This window comes from Galleria mellonella, unplaced genomic scaffold (genome assembly GCF_026898425.1).
Source record: "Galleria mellonella isolate WM207_F2 unplaced genomic scaffold, CSIRO_AGI_GalMel_v1 utg139, whole genome shotgun sequence".
Lineage (NCBI taxonomy): Eukaryota > Metazoa > Arthropoda > Insecta > Lepidoptera > Pyralidae > Galleria > Galleria mellonella.
In genome coordinates, this window is record NW_026441995.1 from 2677025 (window position 1) to 2702514 (window position 25490).

At 38.0% G+C, this 25490-nt stretch overlaps 1 protein-coding gene across 2 annotated transcripts in view; it reads right to left on the bottom strand.

The window, feature by feature from the left end:
• The window catches only part of LOC113513475 (galactokinase-like), a 38065-nt gene that overhangs the window by 3883 nt on the left and 8692 nt on the right, over positions 1-25490 (bottom strand). For both annotated transcript variants that reach the window (XM_052903457.1, XM_052903456.1), the window contains exons 3-7: positions 11488-11668; positions 9305-9431; positions 8585-8710; positions 6428-6609; positions 1618-1733 (exon numbers count right to left, since the gene is read on the bottom strand). In XM_052903457.1, coding sequence (XP_052759417.1) covers positions 1618-1733; positions 6428-6609; positions 8585-8710; positions 9305-9431; positions 11488-11668 — 732 coding nt within the window. The remainder of the gene's footprint in view (positions 1-1617; positions 1734-6427; positions 6610-8584; positions 8711-9304; positions 9432-11487; positions 11669-25490) is intronic.

Consider the following 25490-nt stretch of genomic DNA (forward strand, 5'->3'; position numbering starts at 1 on the left):
TTTATACAACTTAGAATGGCAAACAAACTGATGGTCCATCTAATGGAAACTGGTAACTGTCGCCTATAGACATGAGCAATACCACGGACATAACAGAGTATACTGTTTCGCCCACGATACCCCCCATGCGTTGCCATTCCTGAGGACTCAGGTGTTATTTCTCTGTATCCTGTAAATTCACTGCTTTATCCCACCCTTCAAACCGAAACACAACCATGCAAACACAACTGCTTCACGGTTAAAACACTAATGGGACAGATGTACTTTTGTACAAAGTCTCTCTTTTATAACAATTTATTTACAAGAGAGAGACTTTGTATACACGACTTTTCTACAAAGTCTCCCTCTGGTAAATAACCTACATACCAGGGGGCCTACCACGAAATGAAATTCCGAATTTTCGGATTCAATTTCGTATTTTTGTTCATATCAAGATCGGCCCAGTAAAAGGAGTTTAACATTTCGTTCGTCATAAATCCTACAATAAAAGACCGATATTTTAATTGATTTGATTGATTGGCTCCAAAATTTCGGAAAATATTTCATGTAAGGCCCTCAGATTTTTAACACGTCGTAACATCAGCAATAAAAATCATGTATGTGCTATTTACCTATAATCGTGTTGCGAATTTATTTATTAAAAACTTATGATTTATTTCACCGTTGGTACGGTTGACCCCTTTACATTTATTTGATTGAACAATATGGGACTGTTCTGTAATGAGGAAGGATGGTCGCAATACCATACGGCATTAAACTTACCACTTGAACACATTTTACTGTACACTAGTTGATGAAATAAATAAATACATTTAATACTTACATTGTTTCTAATTGTCATTATTAATGTATGTTTTAGTTTAATAAAGAATAAAATATATAAATATATATAAACGATTTCTTTTTTAAAAGCACTGAAGTGGCAAATAAGCAAACGGCCCACCTGATGGCAAGCGGTTACCGTAGCCTATGAACGCCTGCAATACCAGGACAATTACGCGAGCATTGCGGACCCTGAAAAATCCTCTTTACCCCATTTTTGAAGAACCCTATGCTGTAGTCTCTTGAAAAAACTACATCAGGGAGCTCATTCCATAACCTGAGCGTTCGTGAGAGAATACATCTCTGAAACCGCGCTATACGCGCCCATCTAGGCTCTAAGTTATGGTGGCAAACTCGATGTCGATGGCGAGCTGTACGATAGTAGAAACTGGGCACGGGCATCATAGATAGATAGATAGATACTCTTTATTGTTTCCTCCAAAAAGTAAACTTATTATAAATATAAACAATTACAAGTACTTATTAAGTACTTAACGTTAAAAGCGATTTCTTCCAGGCAACCTTTGATAGAGAGGATGGATGGAGAGGAGTAATTATAAACAGTTTGATCGGAGGAACGATGAAATTCTATTATTTCTAAAATATAGAGATGTGATACATGTAATAATGTAAATATATATCCCTACTTATGATATATACTATTATATACATACACACATATAAATACTGCTCACATGTATACGAATATACATATTGAATCAAATTATGAGTACAAGTACTGAACAATTTTATATTTGGTAATATATATATATATATATTGATGTACCAACTCACCCGATCCAAGTCGTTCCGACGTAAACTCTCAGCAACTTCGCTGGTACGGTAGATTTCTTCGATGACATGCTGCGCTCTCATTATAACTAACTTATTACAGTTGAGACGTTTTAATTCTGAAGCAAAAACAAACACAATTTAATTATAAATAAGTAAATTATTTATTCCACTCGCTCTTATTCACTCACACTGTATATTGTAAAATTATTTGTTAAATACAAATAAAGTGACAACCCTCCTAACCTATACGGAATTTGAATGAATTAATGATTGAATAAATGAATATTGAATGAAAGAATGAATATTGAATGAATTATTTAATATCGATAAATGAATGTTGAATGAATGAATGAATATTGAATGAATGAATTATTATTAATGAATGAATGTTGAATGAATGAATTAATATTGAATGAATATTGAATGAGTGAATTAATATTGATAAATGAATATTGAATAAATGAATTAATATTGATGAATGAATGTTGAATGATAGAATGAATTAATATTCATGAAAGAATGTTGAATGAATGAGCATTGAATGAACGCATGAATATTGAATAAATATTTATTTACAAGAAACGTGGTATGTAGTATATACATAAATGTTATATTATATTGGCCGTATGGTCGCAGCATAAAATATAATATACTCCTTCCTTCATGTGAGTATCGTAAGAGGTAACTAAGAGTACTTAATGGACGAAAGATAAGAAGCAGTGTCTCTAAAACATCACCATAGCGTAATTGCGGTTGACAAACGGCCTGCCAAGCATGGCAACTACTGGCAAAACCCCTTTATAGAACGTACGTTCAGTCAGTCAATGGCTGATATGATGATGATGATGATGATGATGATGGTGATGGTAATTATGATTGTTATAAAAATACACATAAGAATTATTGATCCTTACACCAATCAGTACAACAACACAAATTATCATATAAATTGCTTTAATACTCGTTATGCAAATATTTGCCCTACATGCTAAGTTTTATATATTTTACTTAAAATTCTATCATGTTTTTCTGATTACATAACCACCGAAAAATGTTTTCATATTTATTTATAAACTATTAGCTTTTATCCACAACTTGATTTACGTAACTACGACGAAGTCGCGGGAACGTAGACAGAGTTTATTAGCCGAGATAAATTGCCCAGTATTACAAGTAGCCTTATTATGCTCTTCTTTGTCCTAAATAGTATATTTATATCATATTTTATAACGATTGGTTAAATCATTAAGAAGCCATAAGGTAACAAACTAACTCTGAAATTTAATTTTAACTCAAAGTATAATTTAATTGAAAACTATGTTATATTATGTTATAGTAACTAAATATATTTAAAAAAAAAGACCTTTAAATGTTTTTAATTAATAAACAAAAAATTGGCATACCTGATAGGTATGTAGCGGAATATTTATTTATAATCATAATAATAAAACTTTATTATATATGTGTGTGCGTAACGTGTATATATATATATATATATATATATATATATATATATATATATATATATATATATATATATATATATATATATATATATATATATATATATATATATCACGCCTGTCTCCCATTAGGGTAGACAGAAACAATGGAACACCAAATGCTTTGATTCAAACAAACCTCTTTCGCTTCTTCCACATTCATCAATCTTTTCAATCAATCGCCGGTTACGGGTACTTTTATACATAAATAATGAACTGAAATTCAATTTAAATTCAATTAGAGTACTTATAGATACTCTTGAGAAAACCCATAGTGCGCTCTACGTGCTCATTCGTTTCTTAGATTTCAATTCATATTTTTTTTTCCATATCTATTTTATTCTATAATAAATTTCCTCGGCGGACGTGCTCAAAGCCATCAAAAAATACTTAGCGTGGCTATGAATGAAAACTGAAGAAGTTTGTTCACAAAATTGTAATTGAATTGAGAAATACAATTTCTCTTTGCTTTATTAGCATAACGGTACCCTTTCCATATATATACTACTAGCGACCCGCCCCGGCTTCGCACGGGTGCAATGCCCCACCACTATGTCCCTGCATTGTAAATCTGTAATATCTTCAGTAAATATTCATTTAAATTACATGCTGTAATATCTAATGCCGTATTGATCTATATTAAATGAACAATATATTTAAAATTTACTTAATTGGATAAAAATTAATGGTTTTTTATAAATTAAATATTGGTTTTTATAATTAAATATATTGGTTTTGATAACCCAAAATGGGTTATCCTTAAAAGATAGTCTATCGCGGACTTTTTTGTTGACCTTTTTAAGGTATACAACACTGTAGTACATTGTTTTGATTTATCTCGTAGGGTTCAGCCAACGTTTGCAATGTAAGCGCAAAAAATGTGTTTATTTACGACATCACATTAGAAACCTCTAAATTTATCAGTGTTTCTCTACTATATTATGCATGTATTATACATGTAAACCTTCCTCTTGAATCACTCTATCTATTAAAAAAACCCGCTTTAACCCTTAAATACCTAATGTTTCTAATTTAATACCGGGTTTATAAATGGCATTGGGCGCCTACAATCGATTTTATTTTAATATTTGGCTGTTTACATGTAACCAAATGGTTTTTTTTTTTAAATAAATATATAAAAATATCGTTTTGATTTTTTTTACTATTTTTCCCCATTAGTAAACACAGTAAAGGGTATAAAAAGGTAGGCACTTATATATTTTTTTAATTTGATTTAAATAATCAGGCTTTTAAGGGTTAAAATCCGTTGCGTAGTTTTAAATATTATTAATTAATATAATAATATTAAGCTACATAGGGACGGACAGACAGCGACAGCGACTTTGTTTTATACTACGTGTATGTAGTAATGATGCTAGTTACTTGTTAACTTTTCTGTATGGTTATCATCGTAGCCCATCTATCGTCCACTGCTGAACATAACTCCGTCATGTTACGACCCCGCATCACTTACATTTATAAATTATGATACATTTAATCCCAACTCCCGAGGGAAAAGGGATTGTTAGTAATGGGATCAAATAGCCATATTACTAGCAATATACCCTGTCAGGTCGGCTTCCACGTGGTTCCCCCTGGAAACCATCGTGACTAATTCTAGTTTAGTTCGTCAGGATGGGCTAACTGACCTACTTTCATCTTCATCTGTCATCCCTCACTGGTGCCCCGCCAGTGTATACCAATAGCGCAGACGGGGTTACCATACCATTATCAACCATTAAAAAAATCCCAACATTTTATACCTCCGGGAGGTATAAAATGTTTTCGTATTTAACCAAACTTTGTAAATTACCTAAAAAAGATAATAAAATTAAGGAAAAGGTGAATTGTCTAGAATGTTTTTTTTTTCTAATAGTTGAGTCTTAAACCGTGTAACCATGCTGAAAAATTATTTATTTTAATAATACTATTGCTGATTTAATATTGTTTTTAATATTAAATCAAAAACAGTATTGTTTTTTATTTTTTATTTATATTGTGGTTGATGTCCCATGCATAACATGTCAGGGGTTCATTACCGTCGTCATGTTAGGACGTTAGCTGTCCACTGCTGAACATAAGCCTCCCCCTTGGGGGGTTTTGCTAGTAGTCGCCACGCTTGACAGGCGGATTGGCAACCGCAGTCTAGCCCTAGAAATGTTTTAAGAGCGACGCTGCTGCCCATCCCTCACCCTCCCTTAGTCGCCACTTACGACACCCACGGGAAAGGAGGGGTGGCCCGTTCTATGCTGGGACCAGGCGGCCAGTTATTATTTAACATTAATATTTAATAAATTATATCGCAAACTAAATGAACTACTTATATACAAGTTTACTGAAAGCCGAATAGTTCCAAATTTAATAGAAAAAAAAATATATTTTGTGAATCCCACTTGACATTATTTTTACCTCCTTAGAGGAAACTAAGAGATTTTTCTGAGATAAAGGCGGAATTGGTTTTATTTATTTATGAAATATTAAATAAAGTATATATATAACGTTGTTCGTTACTACACGTGGGCTGTCATGTTATTATAACCTCCTTATCCTATCAATCTCGTAAACACGGTAAGATTTGTGTATGTAGGTATACGTAACAAATACTAAAGGAAATATATTATAATGTAAAATCTATTTTGAGTGTAATGTTATCAGAAAAGGATAAAGGAAGCTGTTTACAATTAAATAAATAAATAAAATGTTTTTTTTTTATACAACTTAGAATGGCAAACAAGCTGACGGCCCATCTGATGGAAAGTGGTAACCGTCGCCTATAGACATGAGCAGTACCATGGACAAAATATACTGTTTCGCCCACAATACAATGCTCGTCAGGTACGCGGTGTATACCTATCTTAACAATAGGATTGGTTATTTTCCTTAATCTTTCACGAAATTCTTTATTTTTACGTAAAATATCAAAGAAATTATTTACCTTTTACTATATACTTATATATATATATATATATATATATATATATATATATATATTTATATTTATATTTATACCTATCGGCCTTTTCAATTGTAAAGATATTTTATTTATTTATTTTTAACTATAACATTTAAGTCGATTGGTACACATGTATGACTGTAACTATTAATGTACTGTCAGTTTTCTCATATTGGGTTTGCTGGAAGAAATCTCTATTGGAGATAAGCTCGCCTTTGTGCACTATTATGTTTGTTTTTACATTTCAATAAACTTTTGTGTACAATAAAGAATATCAAATATATATTATTATTTTTAAAATACTTATACTGAAAGGTAAGGTTTATAAAAAAAGTTATATAAAAGGTGTACTTACCCTCCAGATCCTCTATCTTGGCGCCCCTCAGAGAAGGCAGACCGAGCTTGTCGGCGGCTTCCTGGCACTGTGCCCTGCGCTGTGGGTATTCGCTGCCAGTCAGCTCGTGTTTCACATTGGAGTTAGTGACTAAGATGACGTGATCACCCAAATCCAGTGGTATCTGGGTTGCTTGCAGTGACCTATTAATGTAATATCATAATTTTTTTTTCTACAACTTAGAATGGCAAACAAGCTGACGACCCACCTGACGGAAAGTGGTAACCGTCGCCTATAGATATAAGCAGTACCATGGACATAACAGAGTATACTATTTCGCCCATGATACCCCCCATGCATTACCATTCCTGAGGACTCAGATATTATTCCTCTGTACCCTGTAAATTCACGCCATATCTCACCCTTCAAACCGAAACACAGCCATGCAAACACAACTGCTTTACGGTTGAAACACGAATCGGACAGAGGTACCCAAGCAAACGACTTTTGTACAAAGTCTCTCTCTGGAATTTTACGAAATTGACGAAATAGCAGCTTAGTATACCGCCTTGGGAGGGAAAGAGATTGTTAATAATAAGTATTATTTATTTAAAGAGCCAGGTCAGATCAGTGTCAGGTCGACATGCACGTGGTTACCCCTCAAAAAGCATTCGGAAGCTATTGTAAGCAATTATTGTCATTAATATTTATATGAAAAGATACTATTTTACTTATTATACTCTATATATTCTTTATTGCACTTGTAAATTACATTGTTAATGCATTTATAAATATTGTGAGCAAGGGTGGACTTATCTCTGACAGAGATCTCTTCCAGTCAACCTAATACAGTTGAAAAGCGTGTCGTTAGCGGACAGCTTAAGTGCACGGACAACTTAAGTGCACGAACAACTATTAACACTCAAAATATGAATAACTAATAACACTAATCAATACATAAACAAATAGACAGTTAAATAAATTTATAAATATATAATACAAAAATTGTTCTACAAAATTAGCTTTTTTTTTTTAATTAAAGCCACAGACAACGGTCGAAACTGAAAAATGTGACGCAATAATGAGTAAAATGCGTGATTAAATAAAAACATCAAAGCAGATTTCCCTGTAGAGTTCACTAAATGGATTATAACGTCATTTTGTTAAGAGCCCACGTAATAAATAGCGACAAGAAAATATTTTGGCCTAGCACTCTACGATCTAGGACTACGACTCTATTCTCTGTGGCTTTAACTTTTTTTTCTCTCAGATTTTTTCACTTTTGCACAATCACCTCAGCATAATACTGGAGAATTGGGGGGAAGGGACTGTTAGTAATGACGACTAAGAGTTCTATTGCTAGCAACATACCCAATCAGGTCGACCTCCCCGTGGTCCCCCCTGGAAACCATCGCGCTGATATCCAAATGTATTCATCACGATGGGCTAATTGACCTGCCTTTGTTTCATCCTCACCAATCATCCCTCACTGGTGCCCCACCAGCGTATACTGTTAGCGCAGGCGGGGTTACCATTCCATACTCATCCAATAAAAAAAAATACCGGACAATTGGGTGACAGTGCTAATTTTCAGACATTAATTTTGATAATTTCACATAATTATCGTTTTAAAGACATTCACAAATTGAATTTATAATAATTTTGAATCAAATCTATTAGAAATTAAATTCATATTGGTCGTGAGAATAAAAAATTCACTGTTATATCAAATTAAAACTTTAATTTTAAAAACAAGTTAAGAGAAATGGCACTCAGAATCGACTCCAATATATGATCAATTAATTAATAGATATGATATTTGGTTTTTGTTTGTAACGCATAAACAAATAATAATATATTTTAAAAATTCTTTCACCTATAGAAAGCTGTATTATCTACTAATAATACAGGATAAAAGGTTCTTGAGTTGCGACCGCGTATAAGCAAGCGCTATGTAAGACAATCCCTCCACTAGATGGATTGCAGAAGTCAATCGATGCAGGTCGCTCTGGACCGTTTGTTTTGGCATTCTATGGGGGAGACCTATGTCCAGCAGTGGACAGGCTAATATATTGATGACGAATATAGAGTGAATTTAGTTTTAAAAAATTCTATATATCTAGCCATGCAAAACCGGGACGCGGTGCTAGTCAGAAGATATAATTAAAGCTTACTTACTGACAGTCAATGAGGAGGGCGTGGTTTTTCTTGCCCATTGCAACTATGTACTGGTCCATGATACCACAAGGTACACCGGGGAACTCGTGCTCCGCCTTCTGACATAACTTCGCCTTTTGGATAGGACTGCAATTTTTTCATATTATTATTACTAGTGTTTTTTTTTTTATTTTTCAATAGGTGAAGATGGAATAGTAAACCCGCCTGCGCTATTGGTATACGCTGGCAAAGCACCAGTGAAGGGTGACAGGTGAGGATGAAGACAGGTCAGTTGGCCCATAGTGACCAATTGAACAAGAATTAACCACTATAGTTTCCAGGGTGAACCGCGTGGAGGTCGACCTGATAGGGTGTATTGCTAGCAATGGGACTGTTAAATCCCATTACTAACAATCCCTTTCCCCCTATTATTACTAGTTGTTTTCTGCGGTTTGCCCGCGTTTATCTTCACTTATAAAAATAAAAGACGGTTTGTTTGTCACTTTATTGCGCCTTAACGGCTTAACCGATCAATATGAAATTTGGTACACACATAATATATGGGATGGAGAGGGATATAGACTATTTTAACACGGTCAGTAAACATCCCGATCACGTGGACGAAGTCGCAGGCAAAAGTTAATATATAGGTATCTTGTGTTAAATTAGGATGTAACCCAAATTTAAATTAATACATTAACATTATGAATAAATATTTATTTTAAAGTTAATCATACTTACTCAATTTTATAACCAGTGAGAGCTTCTAAAAAAGTGAACACAGCGACCTCTAGGGCGGCACTGCTCGACAAACCAGCTCCTACAGGCACATCTGACACTATCACCGCGTCGAACCCTTTGACTGGATCTGATAAAAACATTTTTTTTACCTTATTTACTTGCTTTTTTTTTGTTGGGTTTTCTAATATCGTGTTTCTACCGCGGATTGGCTGTGCTTGTATAATTGTGTCTTAATTTTTGGATGGGATATTACAATAAAATTAAAAAAAATAGAATTCGAAAACATAGCATCCTAGCCCTCGATGTTATCCTTAGGCCTGTATCAGTTGTCAAACCAAAGTACGGCCATACAAACAGAAACGAATGGAACAATGGTATTACAGACGATTTTAACCGACTTCGAAAAAGAGGTTCCCAATTCATCGAAATCCTTAATATTTTTAAGTATGTTTCAGATTACTTGAAGACGCCTGCACTGATTCGAAAAATTCTTTTTCTACTAAAAGGGTATACACTCAGATTGGTCCCATAGATTTTTTTTCAAAATCAATCCTTTAATTTAATTTTTAAATCAAAATAACTTGATTATTTTTCAATAAAAATATTGGATTTTACATTTTTGATTTTGATATTAAAGTCGCTTTTTTTGTGGAACCCAATCGTCATTATCCAAAATCTTCCTGTGGTAAAAATATTCAATATTAATATTATGCTAAGATTAAAAAAGGCATAAGAATAAGAAATTTATTCTTATGATATACATAGTTATAAATAACCCGTCAAATATTAAACGGTTACAAGGAAACCCACAATACAACACACGAATTGTGTTACGAATGCATTTTTCCTTATGAGGAATTCCTTTCATATTTTAGGAATTTCTTTCCTCGTTCCCTTCCCCTTATGCATAATTTCCCTTGAGGCTCTCACAACTAGCATACAAGCTGTATATCAAATATTTTATAGATCTATTTCTATTTACTAATCGACAACCGTTGCCTTACCGTTATTTTCCATTGGAAATTTTAAATTATAAAAAAAAAAACTAGCTATCTGGGTGGATAGCTAGTGAATAGCTAGGCTTCATACAAAAAGAAATTTTTCATTTTTCCGTACGATCTTCCAAACATTTTGTTTCATACACAACAAAAAAAAATAACCAAATAAGTGCAGTCGTTCTTAAGTGATATTCTTAAATACTTTCGCAATTGTTTTTTGTTTACATAGATAAAGTAATGTGCTCATACTTTTTGCAATTGTTTTTTTTCTATATAGTTTATTTATATGTTCACGACTATTATAGTCGTTGTAATAGTGCAGTCCAAGGTACTTTGACCGTTGCCGTTGAAGTGAACAGAACATCAGACATGTCTACTTTTCACCGTGCATGCTAAAATCCAATATGGCAAAAAGCGAACTACCGCCGCCACTCGAATTAATTTTGTTTTTTATAGGTGTTTTCCATAGTACGTTATCTAAAGCAATTTTATATTTTCTATTTAATTTTTAAGACTACAAACATCATTGACTTCTTCTTCTTTTCATTTAAGAGTTTCCTCTTGTCGGTGCAACTAATTCATGCATCTTCCTTCAGCCAGCTCTATCCCAGGCCATATCCTTGACCTCCCTATAGCACATGACACCTAGTGTTTCTTTTATCTGTCCCATGTAATTGTTCCTCAGCTTAATTTTAGATGGAATGGTCAAAGATGTAGACCGAGGAATAACTACATCTTTGACCATTCCATCTAAAATTAAGATTATGTACATACTTAATGGCCGTGCAGTCCCGGCATAGAATAGGCCACACCTTCCCTTTGCGTGAGTGCTGTAAGAGGCCACTAAAGAAACTAAATGATCGAGGATAAATGGGCAGCAGCGTCCCTCTTAAAACATCTCCAAAGGGTAATTGCGGTTGCCAATCTGCCTGCCAAGCGTGGCAACTACTGGCGAAACACCCCAAGTGGGAGACTTGCGTTCAGTAGTAGAGAGTTATCCCGCGGCTCCGCCCGAGTGCATCAGTACATACAGTATCATATGTGCTAAGTTAAGATATAGCCTATCCATGTACCAAATTTCATACAAATCCGTTTAGTAGATTTCACGTGAGATAGTAACACGTCATCCATCCATCCATTTATCTTGACAAATTTTCGCATTTATAATATCAATAGAATACATACCAGGAAAATTAGCAATGGTGCCTTTAACATAATTTGACCAGCTCGGTAGTCCTGGCTTGAGCTCAGCGACCTCGGTCGAAGGGAATGAGATCTGTGAATCTTTATTTCCCATAACTGAGAGAACATTACATGAGTCTGTGTTATTATAACCTCCCACTATGATCGTCTCGAATGGAAGGGCCTGTGGAAAAAATACCATGGATTAATTGTATTAAAGAAAATCACTGGAGTTCTCAAACTAGGTTTAAAGATGCGGTTTTTTATATTACTATGGTGGCAAACAAGCATAAAGCTTGTCTTATGGTAAATGAAATTACCGTAGCATATAGACGCCTGTGACACCAAGGATGTCACGCGCTTGTTGTTAACCGTTAAAAAACCTTAATACGCTCTTTTTAAAGAACCCCATGTCGTAGTCTCTAGGGAAAGCCTCGGCAGGAAGATCATTCCACAACTTAAGTGTTTTTCACTGTTGTGTTTCTGAACAAACATACCGATCACCTGATCCGCAAGCTAGGATTCCCTGTCTTATGAGAAACCAGACACCAAAGAGTGGTGGTGAAGGATGGGATATGGCAGTGAATTTACAATGTACAGAATAATAACTGAGTCCCCAGGAATGGCAACGCATGGGGCGTATTATGTGCGAAACAGTATACTCTGTTATGTCCATGGTACTGCTCATGTCTATAGGCGACGGTTATTACTTTCCATTAGGTGGGCCGTCAGCTAGTTTGCCATTCTAAGTTGCATAAAAAAAATAAAAAAGAACATCTAAAGACACTATAATATACCACGCCATCTAGCCAACTTTAAAAATAATTGAAAATAGGTTTATAAACTCTATTAAGAAGGCGAGTAGAGGAGTTATTAGTCAACAAAAAAAATATATAAAACATTACATTCACGACCAGAAAGAAAACATTTTCTTTATGTTTCTGCTACATTATTGGTATTCCACGAATGTTTACAATATCACATCGTGTTTGGTTCTTCAGTTTGTCATATCGTGAATCATTTGGGCCGACTCGAACATCCTTCACTCCGTTTTCGGTACATAAATCACCATACATCAAAGACTTTTATCGCGAACACATTCGTGTGAGTAGCTTAAACTTCCCACTGTTCGAACATAATATGTATTTTATATTTTATTTTTGTTTAACATTTTATAATTAATTTCTCGCAGTAAGCTTATTTTATGTTTTTTTTTTTTTTTTCATATTAATTATACTTATACTAGTTGACTCGGCAAACGTTGTTTTACCATATACATTATTTTTAGAACTATACATGAAAGTTTATCGTACTACAATTATTATATTGGATTGCCATCTTGCAACCCTATTGCAGCATATAAAAATCGCGATTAAAAAACAGGAGTTGAATGTAAAACGGTGAAAATTTGAGGTTGTATATATTTTTCAATGCTAAATCATAATAAAATAAAAATGGAAAAATAAGTCAAAAAATAAAAATTGTTTTTTTTGGGGAGGGTCACCCTTTCATTGAGAGGTATGAAAAATAGATGTTGGCCAATTCTCAGACCTACCCAATATGCACACAAAATTTCATAAAAATCGGTAAAGCCGTTTCGGGGGAAACAAACACCGTGACACGAGAATTTTATATATTAGATTATATATTAACCCTTTTATTCATAAAAACTAAAACCTTTTACAAACCTATTTTAAGTATTACACTCTTTTGTTACTTTCTTTCAGATTAGGAATTTGGCACAAATGAATGAATAAACAATTTTAGAATTTAGGACAAAACAGTTCAATAGCTAAAATAATTTTATAAGAGGTTTAAAGATTTATGAATTAGGAGGTTTTATGAACAAAAGTTTGTAAAAATGTTTGAATGTGTTTTAGTTACTCAATAACACTTAAATAGCTGAATTGAATGATTTAATTGTATTTTAGTATAAATTTATGTCCTTGGTGCCTATAATTTATATAGGCGACGGTTACCACTTTTCATCAGGGGCAAAAACTTGTTTGTCATTCTAAGTTGCATAAAAAAAATGAAATTATGAATTTCTATTGTGTGCGCCAAATAAATAAAATAAAATAAACGGATACAACTAAACGCCTAGTAACAGTACCAATATAGTTTTAAACCATAATCCTACATTTGTATACTTGGGACTTAAACTATAGCTATATATAGTATCTATATACTAATAACGCTAGCATAATTTTTTTTTTTTTTTTTCTGAATGTGTTTGCTGTTGGCCGTGTGTGGCCTTTACAGCTTCACCGGACGCGAATGCAGGGGCGAGTGCTGATGGCACTCCAAGCCCGCGAGAGGGGAGCGACAGAGGTGTCGACTCTTTCTTATGGACTGCGGTGTGTGTGTGCGCCTAAGGGCGCCAGAGTGGCTCGGCCTCGGCTTAGGCCACCGCACTTCGACCCCCGTCGAGGGACGGCGAAGGGTCGGTACGTCTGGGTGGGTGAGATTGCGACGCGGTTGTTATGCGCTCGGGCGCAAACCTGATCGCGCGCGGACCGTGTGTCGCGAGGGTTCTTCGCCCCCGCCGGCGGGGGCGGTGTGTGCGATGTGTGGGTGTGTTTGTAGGGGCTCTTGTCGAGGGTTCCGCGGTAGGTAGGGAGGGAGACGCGTTTGCCGTCGTAGTTGGATCATCGGGGTCCAAGAGTGCGTGCCTCGGGCGACGACGTTTTGGAGCGACGTTCTCTATGGGGGGTGTGTATTTGACCGCTCTTACTATGAGCGGATTTGAATGGGACTCGGCTGAGGCGAAGTAGCGTCGAGACGCTTGCTTCATGAATTGCCTTATAGTGGGTATTTTGAGGTCGCGGTGTAGATCCACGTTGCGCACGTACCACGGGGCGCCCGTGGCCCGTCGCAGAAATTTATTTTGCACCACCTGAAGGGGGTGAAGTAATGAAGGAAGGGCGTGGGCGAAGACGACACTAGCGTACGTCATCACCGGTCTTATACATGCTTTATAGAGCGTCAGCTTTGCGTTAAGCGACAATTGGCTGCGCTTGTTAATAAAGGGATGGAGGCGTCCCAGTATAAAATTGGCCAGGCCTCGGACGCGCTTAAGATGAGATGCGAAACTCAACTTGGAATCTAGTGTCACGCCTAGGTATTTGGCTTCGTTCGTCCAGGGGACGGGCGTGCCAAACAGCTGAATAGAGGCGGGAAGGGATGGTTTTCTTTTGGCCGTGAAAAGCACGGCGGCGCTTTTATCTGGATTGACTTCGATGCGCCATTTTCTGAACCAGTAGGCCAGCTCGTCCACCGCCCGTTGAAGCCTGTTGGCTGCACAGGCGGCCGACGTGCTGTCCACATATATGGCTGTATCATCAGCAAAGAGGGCGATTTGCACTCGGGGCTGACGCGGGATGTCGTTGGTGTACAACGAGAAGAGGGTGGGGGAGAGGACAGCGCCTTGAGGGACGCCGGCTCTAATCGGTCGTGCGCTGGAACGCACTCCATTGACGCGATAGCGATATGACCTATTGGACAAGAAGGCTCGTATGATGTGCACGAGCCTGTCTGGCACTCCCATCTTGTGCAGTTTGAAAATCAAGCCGCTGTGCCAGACTTTGTCAAAGGCCTTCGCTACGTCGAGAAACAGGGCACATGTGACCCCGTTGGATTTCAGGTGTCGGGCGTTGAGGACGTGTTCTACTACACGATGTACTTGATGAACAGCTGAGTGCTTGGCTCTAAAGCCGAACTGTTCCTCGATCAGGATGCCTTTGGACTGTAGCCAGTCTTTCAGGCGTGCGAGTATTAGCTTCTCATACAGCTTCCCCAGCGAGCTGAGGAGACTGATGGGGCGAAAACTGGTGGGAAGGGACTTATCTTTCCCAGGTTTGGGAAAGCCTACGACATCGGCTTCTTTCCAAGCATCTGGAAAGATGGCATTGGTAATTGCCGCATTGAAGATCGCTACTAGGAGTAGCAGAATGGTTTCTGGCAGACTCTTAAGGAGTCTGTTAGAGATACCGTCGGCACCGGGTGCCTTTCGGTTGGGAGTTCCTTTGATGAGTGTTCGCACCTCATCCAGTGTAACGGGGGGAGTGACTCTACTGGAGGGATCGACAGGATTCGCTCCACCTCGGATTCTACCTTCTCTAGATGATCAACGGGCACCGGAAGGGTGCTCGGCATGCATTGGGCCTCTAGGCTGTCTGCTAGGCATTCAGCCTTTTCTTCATCAAATATGGCCGGACTGTTGTTTGTTCGGACTAAGGGCGGAAGGTCGGAGTAACACTGGTCTGTTTTGAGGGTTTTGGCTACTCGCCAGTACGCGGTATGGCAGGGGGTGAGTTCTTTGGTGAACTTATCCCATCTGTCTCGCCGAAGTTCCGCTATGCGACTCTTTACTTCGCGCTGTAAAGCTCGCAGGCGGGTTCGGTTCTCTTCTGAGGGATAGCGGTCATACGCTCGTGTGGCTGCATTCTTAGTGCGCAGCAGAGCCCTTACATCATCAGGTAGGTTCCATCTACGGTCGCCCGTATCCGGAACCTCCCTGGAGCAGTCCTTGACTGCCGACTGCAGGTGCTCTGTTAGCGCGTCTATGGCTGTAGTCGTCTCCTCGATAGATTCGACTACGTCCGGGATGCGGTCCAGTACCGGAGAGTTAGTCGACTCGAGGACTTTCTCAAGCCGGCTCCAGTCCGTGACCGTTTTAAATTGAGGCGCCCCGTCTGCAGGTGGGCCTAGCGAGAATGTGACGGGGCGGTGGTCGGAGATGAGTTCGGCATGGACCTCCATAGAACTCAGCCTTAAGGCTACGTTCTTTAGTAGGGCCATGTCGAGGATGGAGGGCTGATGAGCAGTGTTTGCCGGATAGTGCGTGAAGTGCACTGGGGGAAGGATGTCGAAACCCATGGAAAGCGAAAGGCGTTCCAGGGTGAGACCGTTTGGGTTCGAATAAGCACAGCTCCAAAGGCTGTGCTTGCAATTTAGATCTCCGGCAATAATTACCGAATCCCCCAGGTCCATGAGAGCTTGGAGGTCGGCCCGGAGTAGCTTTTTGGAGGGAGAGAGATAGGCCGATGCTATATAGACCGGTCGATGGTCTGTCATCGCGAGGAGGCATATCGAGGCTTCCATGTTTACGAGCGGAGGCGTGTCGATCGGAATGCACTGAAGGGACCTTCGGTAATAAATTAACGTACCGCCGCCGCGACTGATGCGGTCATTACGTACGATATTGTAGTTTGCGATTCTTGGACCGCGTATTGAAGGCTTGAGGAAGGTCTCCTGTAGTAGGAGAACGTCCACCTGGTGGGCGGTGAGAAACTCACGGACTTCGTCTCTTTGCCCTTGTAGTCCGTTAGCGTTGAAAAACGCTAACTTAACGGACCGAGGTTTGCATCTTTTCGCCCTTAGATCCATAATTAGTTGTTAAAATTGAGGATGGCGACTAGTACGCCGATGTGCTCGCAGACGGCTGCGAGTCTTTCTTGTGGGTCGTTGACTGACCTTAATTTGGAGGCCAGGGCCGTAATCTCGCCAGCGTCGATGGAGCTGGCGAGTTTCGCTACCAGTGCGAAGTCGGCTGCGAAGCTTGAGCCTACGTTCGTTCCAGTTTGCGGGGCGGGGCGCGGAGGAGCGGGCGATGCCACAATCTTGGCAAGCGTGGGAGCGATTGCAGGCATGGTGGGTGAGGGGGTCGCCTTGACGACCGGAGGTCGCACCCAAGCATTTTTTGGCGGGGGAGGTGGTGCAGCTGAAGGCTGCGGGATAGTAGGGGGCGCGGGGCGTGCTGCGCGGGGTGCCTGAGCCTTTGTGGCTTTTGCGGAGGCCTTGTTTTGGCCGGGACGGGGAGCGCGGGGACATCCGCGGTAGTTAGCTGTGTGGCCCTGTGTGCCACAGAGTACACAGCTAGGTGGGGTCGGGGTGCCACTCACGCGAGTGCATTGCTTGGTGCCGTGGTCTCCCAGGCACTTGACGCAACGTTCGCGCGCGTAGCAGTTTCGGGCGGAGTGCCCATAATTTTGGCAGCGGTGGCACTGCCCTGGGTAGGTCCGCTTATTTGGCGGTTCTATTGATAGGCCTGAGATCAGGCAGACACTTCGGATGTTGAAGATAGATTTCCCCTCTGGGGAGAGATCTAGTACCACTAGTACCATGTCTAGTGGCGTTTTGGCCCTGCTGCGGTACATCCTGTGTACCTCGTGGACGGGGTAGTTTTGAGAGCGGATATCTGCGAGGATGTCCTGGCAGTCCAGCTCCTTAGGGACGCCGCGTATTACTACGCGCAGTCGTTTCTCCTCCTCGAGGGCATAAGTGTGGTAACCCACACTGTTTGTCCTGAGGAAGGAAGTTAACTGGCGATGATCCGCCGATGTGGGAACCACTACTCTGATTCCTAGTGAGGTTACCCTTGCATGGGTAAAGGATATGCGCTTTTCCTTCAGCGCAGCTGACACCCTGTTCCAGGCTGTCTTGTCCTGGATGATTATAGGAGGAGGAGGCCTCACTTTCCCCGCGTGATCGCGGTCGGTTTTATCGGCGTTAGCCGGAACGGGTGCGCCATCGTTGGCACGTTGGGTTTTAGGCGGGGGAAGATCGCGCGCCCGCTTCGCGCGTTTGGTGCGCTTGGCACCCACAATTTGAAATTCCTCTTCCGAGGAGGAGGCAGTGTCGGAGGAGTCGCCTGTTTCGGCGACGACGTTGGGAGCGTCTAGCTCCATTTCCGTTTCAGAGGAGGGGCGGTTGGGAGCAACCTCCTGAGGGGACATCGGCTCCGGGGTACTCACTAGGTGGTCCCCGGGGGAAGGTGGGTTTGAGGACAGCTCGTCGTTGGCCTCCTGAAGGGAGGCCGCCGGCGAGGCAGGGGCGTCGTCATGTATCACATGTGCGCCCCTGCGCTCATCGAAAAATGCCTTTAAGAGGCCAGGACATTTGGCCTTTAAAAAGGCCACGAATTGTGGAATGTCATCCTGGGACAGCGACATGTTGTCCCAGAAAACACTCCTCTTATAAATTAGCAATGCACCCGACTCTTAAGTCGGGTGCCAATACCTAAAATAATTAAATTTATAATACGGACAATGCGCTACTATAAAAGTGGACACAAAAAATAAGCCGCTACAAGCCGCGTATATAAGGGCCTGTTGGGACCTGTCCAGGTATGAGTCGCCCTTTATACAGGGATTAGTCACCGGCCGGGCGACGGTTACCCGGCCGCTTTGTGTACAGTTAACCGCCCCGCCGAGTACGGCGGGGGGATGTGTGCCTATTGTTAATGTAACAATGGAATGTAGTCACCGGAGTGACTTGTGTACCTGTTGCCGATACTTGGCCGGGGTGTCGAAGGCGGCGCGGGTCGCCGGGGAGGAGAGTGCTGGTCTCTGGCACCGGCTCCGGAGCTGGTGCGCTGCGCTTATGGCGCAGTACACCACCCTAACACTTGTTAGTCCGATGCACTAGAGTTCACAACACTACACAATTGTCACTTGTAATTGTTCACATGCACTCACTGCACTCGCGACGACGAGGTGGCAGCGCGTGCCGTGTACGCGAACGGACGGCCGTTAAAAAGCGCGCGAAACTAAGGCGACGAACGAGAACCTCGTGCCTAAGTTGTTCTCTACTTTTCTTCGTGTCCGACGTGTTTGCGTATCCGCTGACTCCGTGCAACAAGGCAGCGCTACACAACGGAGTATTGATGCCAGTAGTGACGCGTGCGTCACCAAAGGCTATCGAATGAGCAATCGCTAGCATAATTTCCATTCAGTTTTCACTTTATACAACTTAGAATGGCAAACATGCTGACGGCCCACCTGATGGAAAGTGGTAACCGTCCCCTATAGACATGAGCAGTACCATAGACATAACAGAGTATACTGTTTCGCACATGATACCCCCCATGCGTTGCCATTCCTGAGGACTCAGGTGTTATTCCTCTGTACCCAGTAAATTCACGCCATATCCCACCCTTCAAACTGAAACACAGCCATACAAACACAACTGCTTCACGGTAGAAACACGAATGGGACAGAGGTACCCAAGCAATCGACTTTTGTACAAAGTCTCCCTCTGGTAATTACTAATCAGACCTATCTAGAACAAGATAACTCAGAGACATTATCCAGAGAACTGCGGGCATTACCTTTCCTTCCGAGAGTTGGTTTGCCTCTGTATTAACGCTATTTCGAATCTCAATACAATTATTCGTGAATCAGTGTAATTACTAGAGAAACGGAACATAGGCGTACGTATCAAAACCTTTTATATTCAAATCAAAGCCAATTATAATACTTGTTCATATTATACAATTAATTAATACATACTCGTGTATAATGAGATACTATGTTTATTACAGAGTTCCTTAAGAACGTTCGTAAGTTTAGATTGACGAGGTGCCACGTTACCACATTTATTTATTTACTAGCCGTTTCACGCGGCGTTGCCCGCTTCTAATTATAATATTTTTTTTTTACAACACAGGGGGCAAACGAGCATGCGGCTCACCTGATGGTAAGTGACTACCGCCGCCCATGGTCACCCACAACATCTACGACATTTCAGGTGTGCTGCCGGCCTTTTAAAAAGGAATATGCTCTTTTTTTTAAGGTTATGTTGTCGTATCGGTTCGGAAATACTGCTGCTGGAAGTTGATTCCGAAGAGTGGTTGTGCGTGGGAGAAAGTGCCTTGAAAAACGCACGGTATATATATATATATATATATATATATATATATATATATATATATATATATATATATATATATATATATATATATAATACAAACTTTTATTCATAAATATATATTTTTTATTAATGAACCGATTGAAATTAAACAAACACTAAATGCTAAGTTGAGCAAACCACGTTCAAATCGGTTAAGTCGTTTCTGAGATTAGCGTGCACAAACATACAGACAAACAGACAAAAATTCTAAAAATCATTGTTTTGAGTTCTATTGCACTCACAAAGTCCTTCTATAATTGTTTTTCTTATATATCTTCCATATACAGACAGCCATTAGTTACGATTTTATTATATGTATTGATTGATTGATTTATTTATAAGATCACTAACATAAGATACAGCGAATACATTTCAATACAATACATTAGTGAACTAGTACTAACTATTCTTACATTTAAAGGCAACCACAGCGTGCTTTGTGTTTGAGAAACATTAAAATTGAATTAAATTATTGAATATTATTACATGAATAAAAATATTAATAATATATTTATTTATTTATTTAACTCTTTATTGCACCATAAATAAAAATATACAATGACAAGTGAATAATTCAAATGAAATACAGTAACATAAATACAGATTGAAATATACACATAAAGGTACAAAAGGCGGTCTTATCGCTAGGGCAATCTCTTACAGACAACCTTTATATACACATATGATGGAACTTATGATTAAATTATTTCATTTCAATTTAAATTACATTATGAATAAATAAAACATAATGGCGAGATACATCAACTAACAAGGTAAAGTAAGGTAATTTAGACACGAACATAGAGCGAATGTCAAAGTGTCAAATATCAAGTTCAGGCTCGGTTTTTACAATATAATTATACAGGCGCGTTAGGCACATTGTAATTACCTGACAATTTTCAGAAACAATTTAGTAATTTTAAATATTACTGACTGATTATTTAAAAAGTGGTCTGTTAGTGAATTAAAGCATTAATCATGTAATAAAATACTTATTAAACTGTCATTGAAAATTAATATTTTAATTGCAAAAAAAGTATTTAATTCGTTTAAAACAAAATATGAAGATTTAAAGCATTTTTCTCCCACGAATGTATCAAAATCGGTTAAAACAAAATATGAAGATTTAAAGGATTTTTCTCCCACGAATGCACAGGCTGTGCAATGAGGTCCCTATCGAAATTTTCTCTAGAGATTATAGAATGGGGTTGTTCAAAAAGGATTTATTAAGATTTCTTCAAGGTCAACAACGCGTACGTGACTCCATTAGTATTGCAGCCGTCTATAGACTACAGTAACCCTTTTTACCATAAGACAGGCCGTCTTTTAGGCTTTAGGTGGGTTTGTTTGCCATTTGTGGTTAAAAAGTGGTATATCTATATGCAACTATAGAGATAAATGTAACATAATCATACTTTGTTACGAACGCACTTAAGAACATTTATATAAAAAAATCTACCATTGAAAATTTACACCTACTTTATATTTTGCTTCAAAATTTTTCAAATATATTTTTGCCATTAAAATCAATTTTTTTAGTAGCAACTTTATAAGAATATTGCTACATATTTAACGTTTTAGTTCGCTATTTGTTTTTAAACAACTTAGAATGACAAACAAGCCGATGACCCACCTGGTGGAAAGTGGTAACCGTCGCCTATAGAAATGAGCAGTACCATGGAAATAACATAGTATACTATGTCGCCCATGATACCTCCCATGCGTCGCCACTCCTGAGGACTAAGGTGTTATAGCTCTATACCCTATAATTTCACTGCTCCTTAAAACCGATACACAACCATGCAAACATAAATGCTTCACTGTAGAAACATGAATGGGGTAGTAATTGCCACGCTTGGCAGGCCACATTGGCCACCGCATTTAGGCTTTAAAGATGTTTTAAGAAGGACGCTGCAGCCCATCCCTCGCACTCCCCTAATCACCTTTTACGACACCCACGGGAAAGGAATGGGTGGCCTATTCTATGCTAGGACCTTACGGCAACATGCCACACTTCAATAAGCTAAAATTATGATCGCTCTTAACGACACCTCACTTGATGGTATCTAAAACCCAAACGCCTTCTTAGAATGTTTAAAACTTGCATTAAAGTGTTTATGAAGACGCGTAAAAGAATAATTCGGTGTTTTTGATAGCAATTTTATTGGTAGGGTCACCCACGCTACTGACAGTACATCTTCTCAGAAAATCTCAGTGACAATTTAATTAAACTTGACTGAGACATTATGATGCTGTAATCTAAAACTGTGAAAATTAAAGTAACTTAATAACTAATATATATAACTGGATACAAGGAATTTTATGGACTTACTATGTTTATTCATTTACCAAAACTAGTCGATTATTTTCAACAAGACTTTGTACAAAAGTCGTTTGCTTGGGTACCTCTGTCCCAAACGTGAAGCAGTTGTCTTTGCATGGCTGTGTTTCGGTTTGAAGGGTGGGATATGGCGTGAATTTACAGGGTACAGAGGAATAACATCTGAGTTCTCAAGAATGGCAACGTATGGAGGGTATCATGGGCGAAACAGTATACTCTGTTATGTCCATGGTACTGCTCATGTCTATAGGCGACGGTTACCACTTTCCATCAGGTGGGCCGTCAGCTTGTTTGCCATTCTAAGTTGTATAAAAAAAAAACTTAAATAATCCAGATATTCTTGCATTAAATTGTACATAGTAAATTCAAAAGAGTAATCGTTGAATTCCTTACGTATTCTTCTCAGCTGATAACAACATCCAGCAATATAGTAATAAAAAAGTAAGGATTTAAAACAACCTATAAACAAGTCTACTTCACTAAAGATTATTTTTATTTTATTCTGTTAAAATAAGTACTAACTAAATTTTATAACAATATTATTAGCAAATTTGTCGCAAAATCGATGACTGTTTAAGCAAACATGATCATGAGTACAGAAGACTAACAAGATGACGCAATGATTTACACAAAATTGCTAATATTTATAGGATAGCTAGGGAAAGACCCATGGTCCAGCATTGGACTACTCTGGGTTAATGATGATGATGAGAATGAACTATAATCTAAAAATAGGCCTGGCAACATTGATACCTCTCCTATTTGTAATAAAAAAAAAATAACAAGTTGACAAACGACTTCAAAATAATTTCCTCGTGGAAAATTGACAATCAATCATTATTCATAAATATCTAAGTTCACAGATTAATCATTTGTTAATTTAATTTAGAATTTAATTTGGGAATATTGTACCCAATATTCTAATTGATAACGGAATATTTTGCTATTCTGTTGCCATCTGTGCCTGTGACGTCACCAGAGTAATAAAAAGAATAATGACTGTTTAATACATCACACCGTCTAGTGAGTGTTTTCGCTATCTTAACTTCCAATTAACTAAACCTCGACATTTTACATGACATAAAAAATTTTGTACATGAACGTGTATTTTTTTATGTATAACTACATCTCGCAGTTTTGCCCACGTGAATTAGTACATAAATCATCCTATGTACTAAATTAGGATATAGCCCATGTATCAAATTTTATTCGAATCCGTTAAGTAGTTTTAGCGTAAAATATGCATCCATCCATGTACCTATTCATCATCACCATCTTATAAACTTATTTTTTTTTTTCTATTTAATATGTACCTATACTTTATTTGTGACCTATTTATGACAATAAATTGTTATTATTAAATTATTTACAATATACATTATTTAAAACAATAGCTGCCAAAACTAGCTCATTTATTACTTCGTCTATCTATTTCGCATTTATAATATTAATAGGATAATCGGAAGACAATCTGCAATATCGATACACGCTTGCAGATACCAGTAAGAGATGATAGATGAGCCAGAAATCAGGTCAGTATGCCAATCATGACGAATATATCAAGAATCAAGGAGTAGTTTCCAGTGAAACTGCACGGAAGTCGACTTGCTTGCTTACAAAATCCTATTACTAAAATCACCTTCTGTTTTAGATTTAACATTTAGAATTTATATGACCATCGCTGTTCCTAATGACAAACGGTAAACCACATAGTTGGTAGGGACTACCGGATCTCACGCGAAAGAAGACGTAGACAAGAGCTAGTAAATAAACTCCAAACTTTATCAGAGGAGCATGGAAAATTCTCTCTTGTCAATTAAATTTATAATCATCAATTATTTTTAGGTACTTCGACTAATTACTGTTAAACTGAATTACGTAAAAAGTTATTATTTTTGGAATACTGTTTTTTGCTATTTTATGTATTTAATTGAACAAATAATATTTTATTAATTTTTATATCATTTACTAATAATATCCTGCAGCTTCACCTGCACGAGTCAATACATAAAGTATCCTATATGCCAAGTTAGGATATAACCTACCCATGTAACAAATTTCATTTGTTCCGTTTAATTCCGTTTTGTAGTTTTTAAGTGAAAGACTAACAGATATCAATCCGTCCATCGTTATAAACTTCAGCATTTATATTATTCATGGTATAAAATAATAAAAAAAAGGATATGCAAATTAATGCAAATAAGTATTATGCATTAAATAATAAAATTCAATATTATTCATTGACCTACATTTTCTGTACATATTTTCTATTTTTTATCTTATGTTGTCTTAACTTACTTTATAAATAATTACATTTAAAAAAAACCTACTTTAAAATCCTATGAGAATTTTGTTTTAGTTTTATATTATAATTTGAGGACACGGAACTCTTTACATATGTATATTTATTTATTTATTAGAAACCAACGTCGTTACAGTTAAGATTTACAGACTAGTATTTAAAATATTAAGGCTAATAACAGGTTTCTTATTATTATAAAAGTACAAAATTGGTTTGCGCAAAAAAAGAAAAGTACAATGCAGACATTCAATCACAAGACACTCAAATACAAATATTTACCAATGCATGTATGTTATAGTATATTCAGTAGTGCTATATATATTTTATACATAAATACAACAAAGTTTGCATGAACACACTACCTCCTGTTACCATTATGACACATTAAAGCACACACATCCACTCACATCATGCAAATACAATCACACGGACCCTAAGATTTTACTTAATTACCTAATTAACCTATTGATTCATTGATTCATAGTTCTTACAACAAGCTTCTTAAATGTCAATTTAGATTGAAAGAATAGATCTACGTCACTAATTTCATTATTATATACTCGAGGAATTCGTGTAAGAGGTGAGTTGGTTGCGAGGTTATAAATCATCACTGACAACACGCATTGGTTAAAGACCTATATAAAGGACTATACTCACTCAAGTCTTATTATA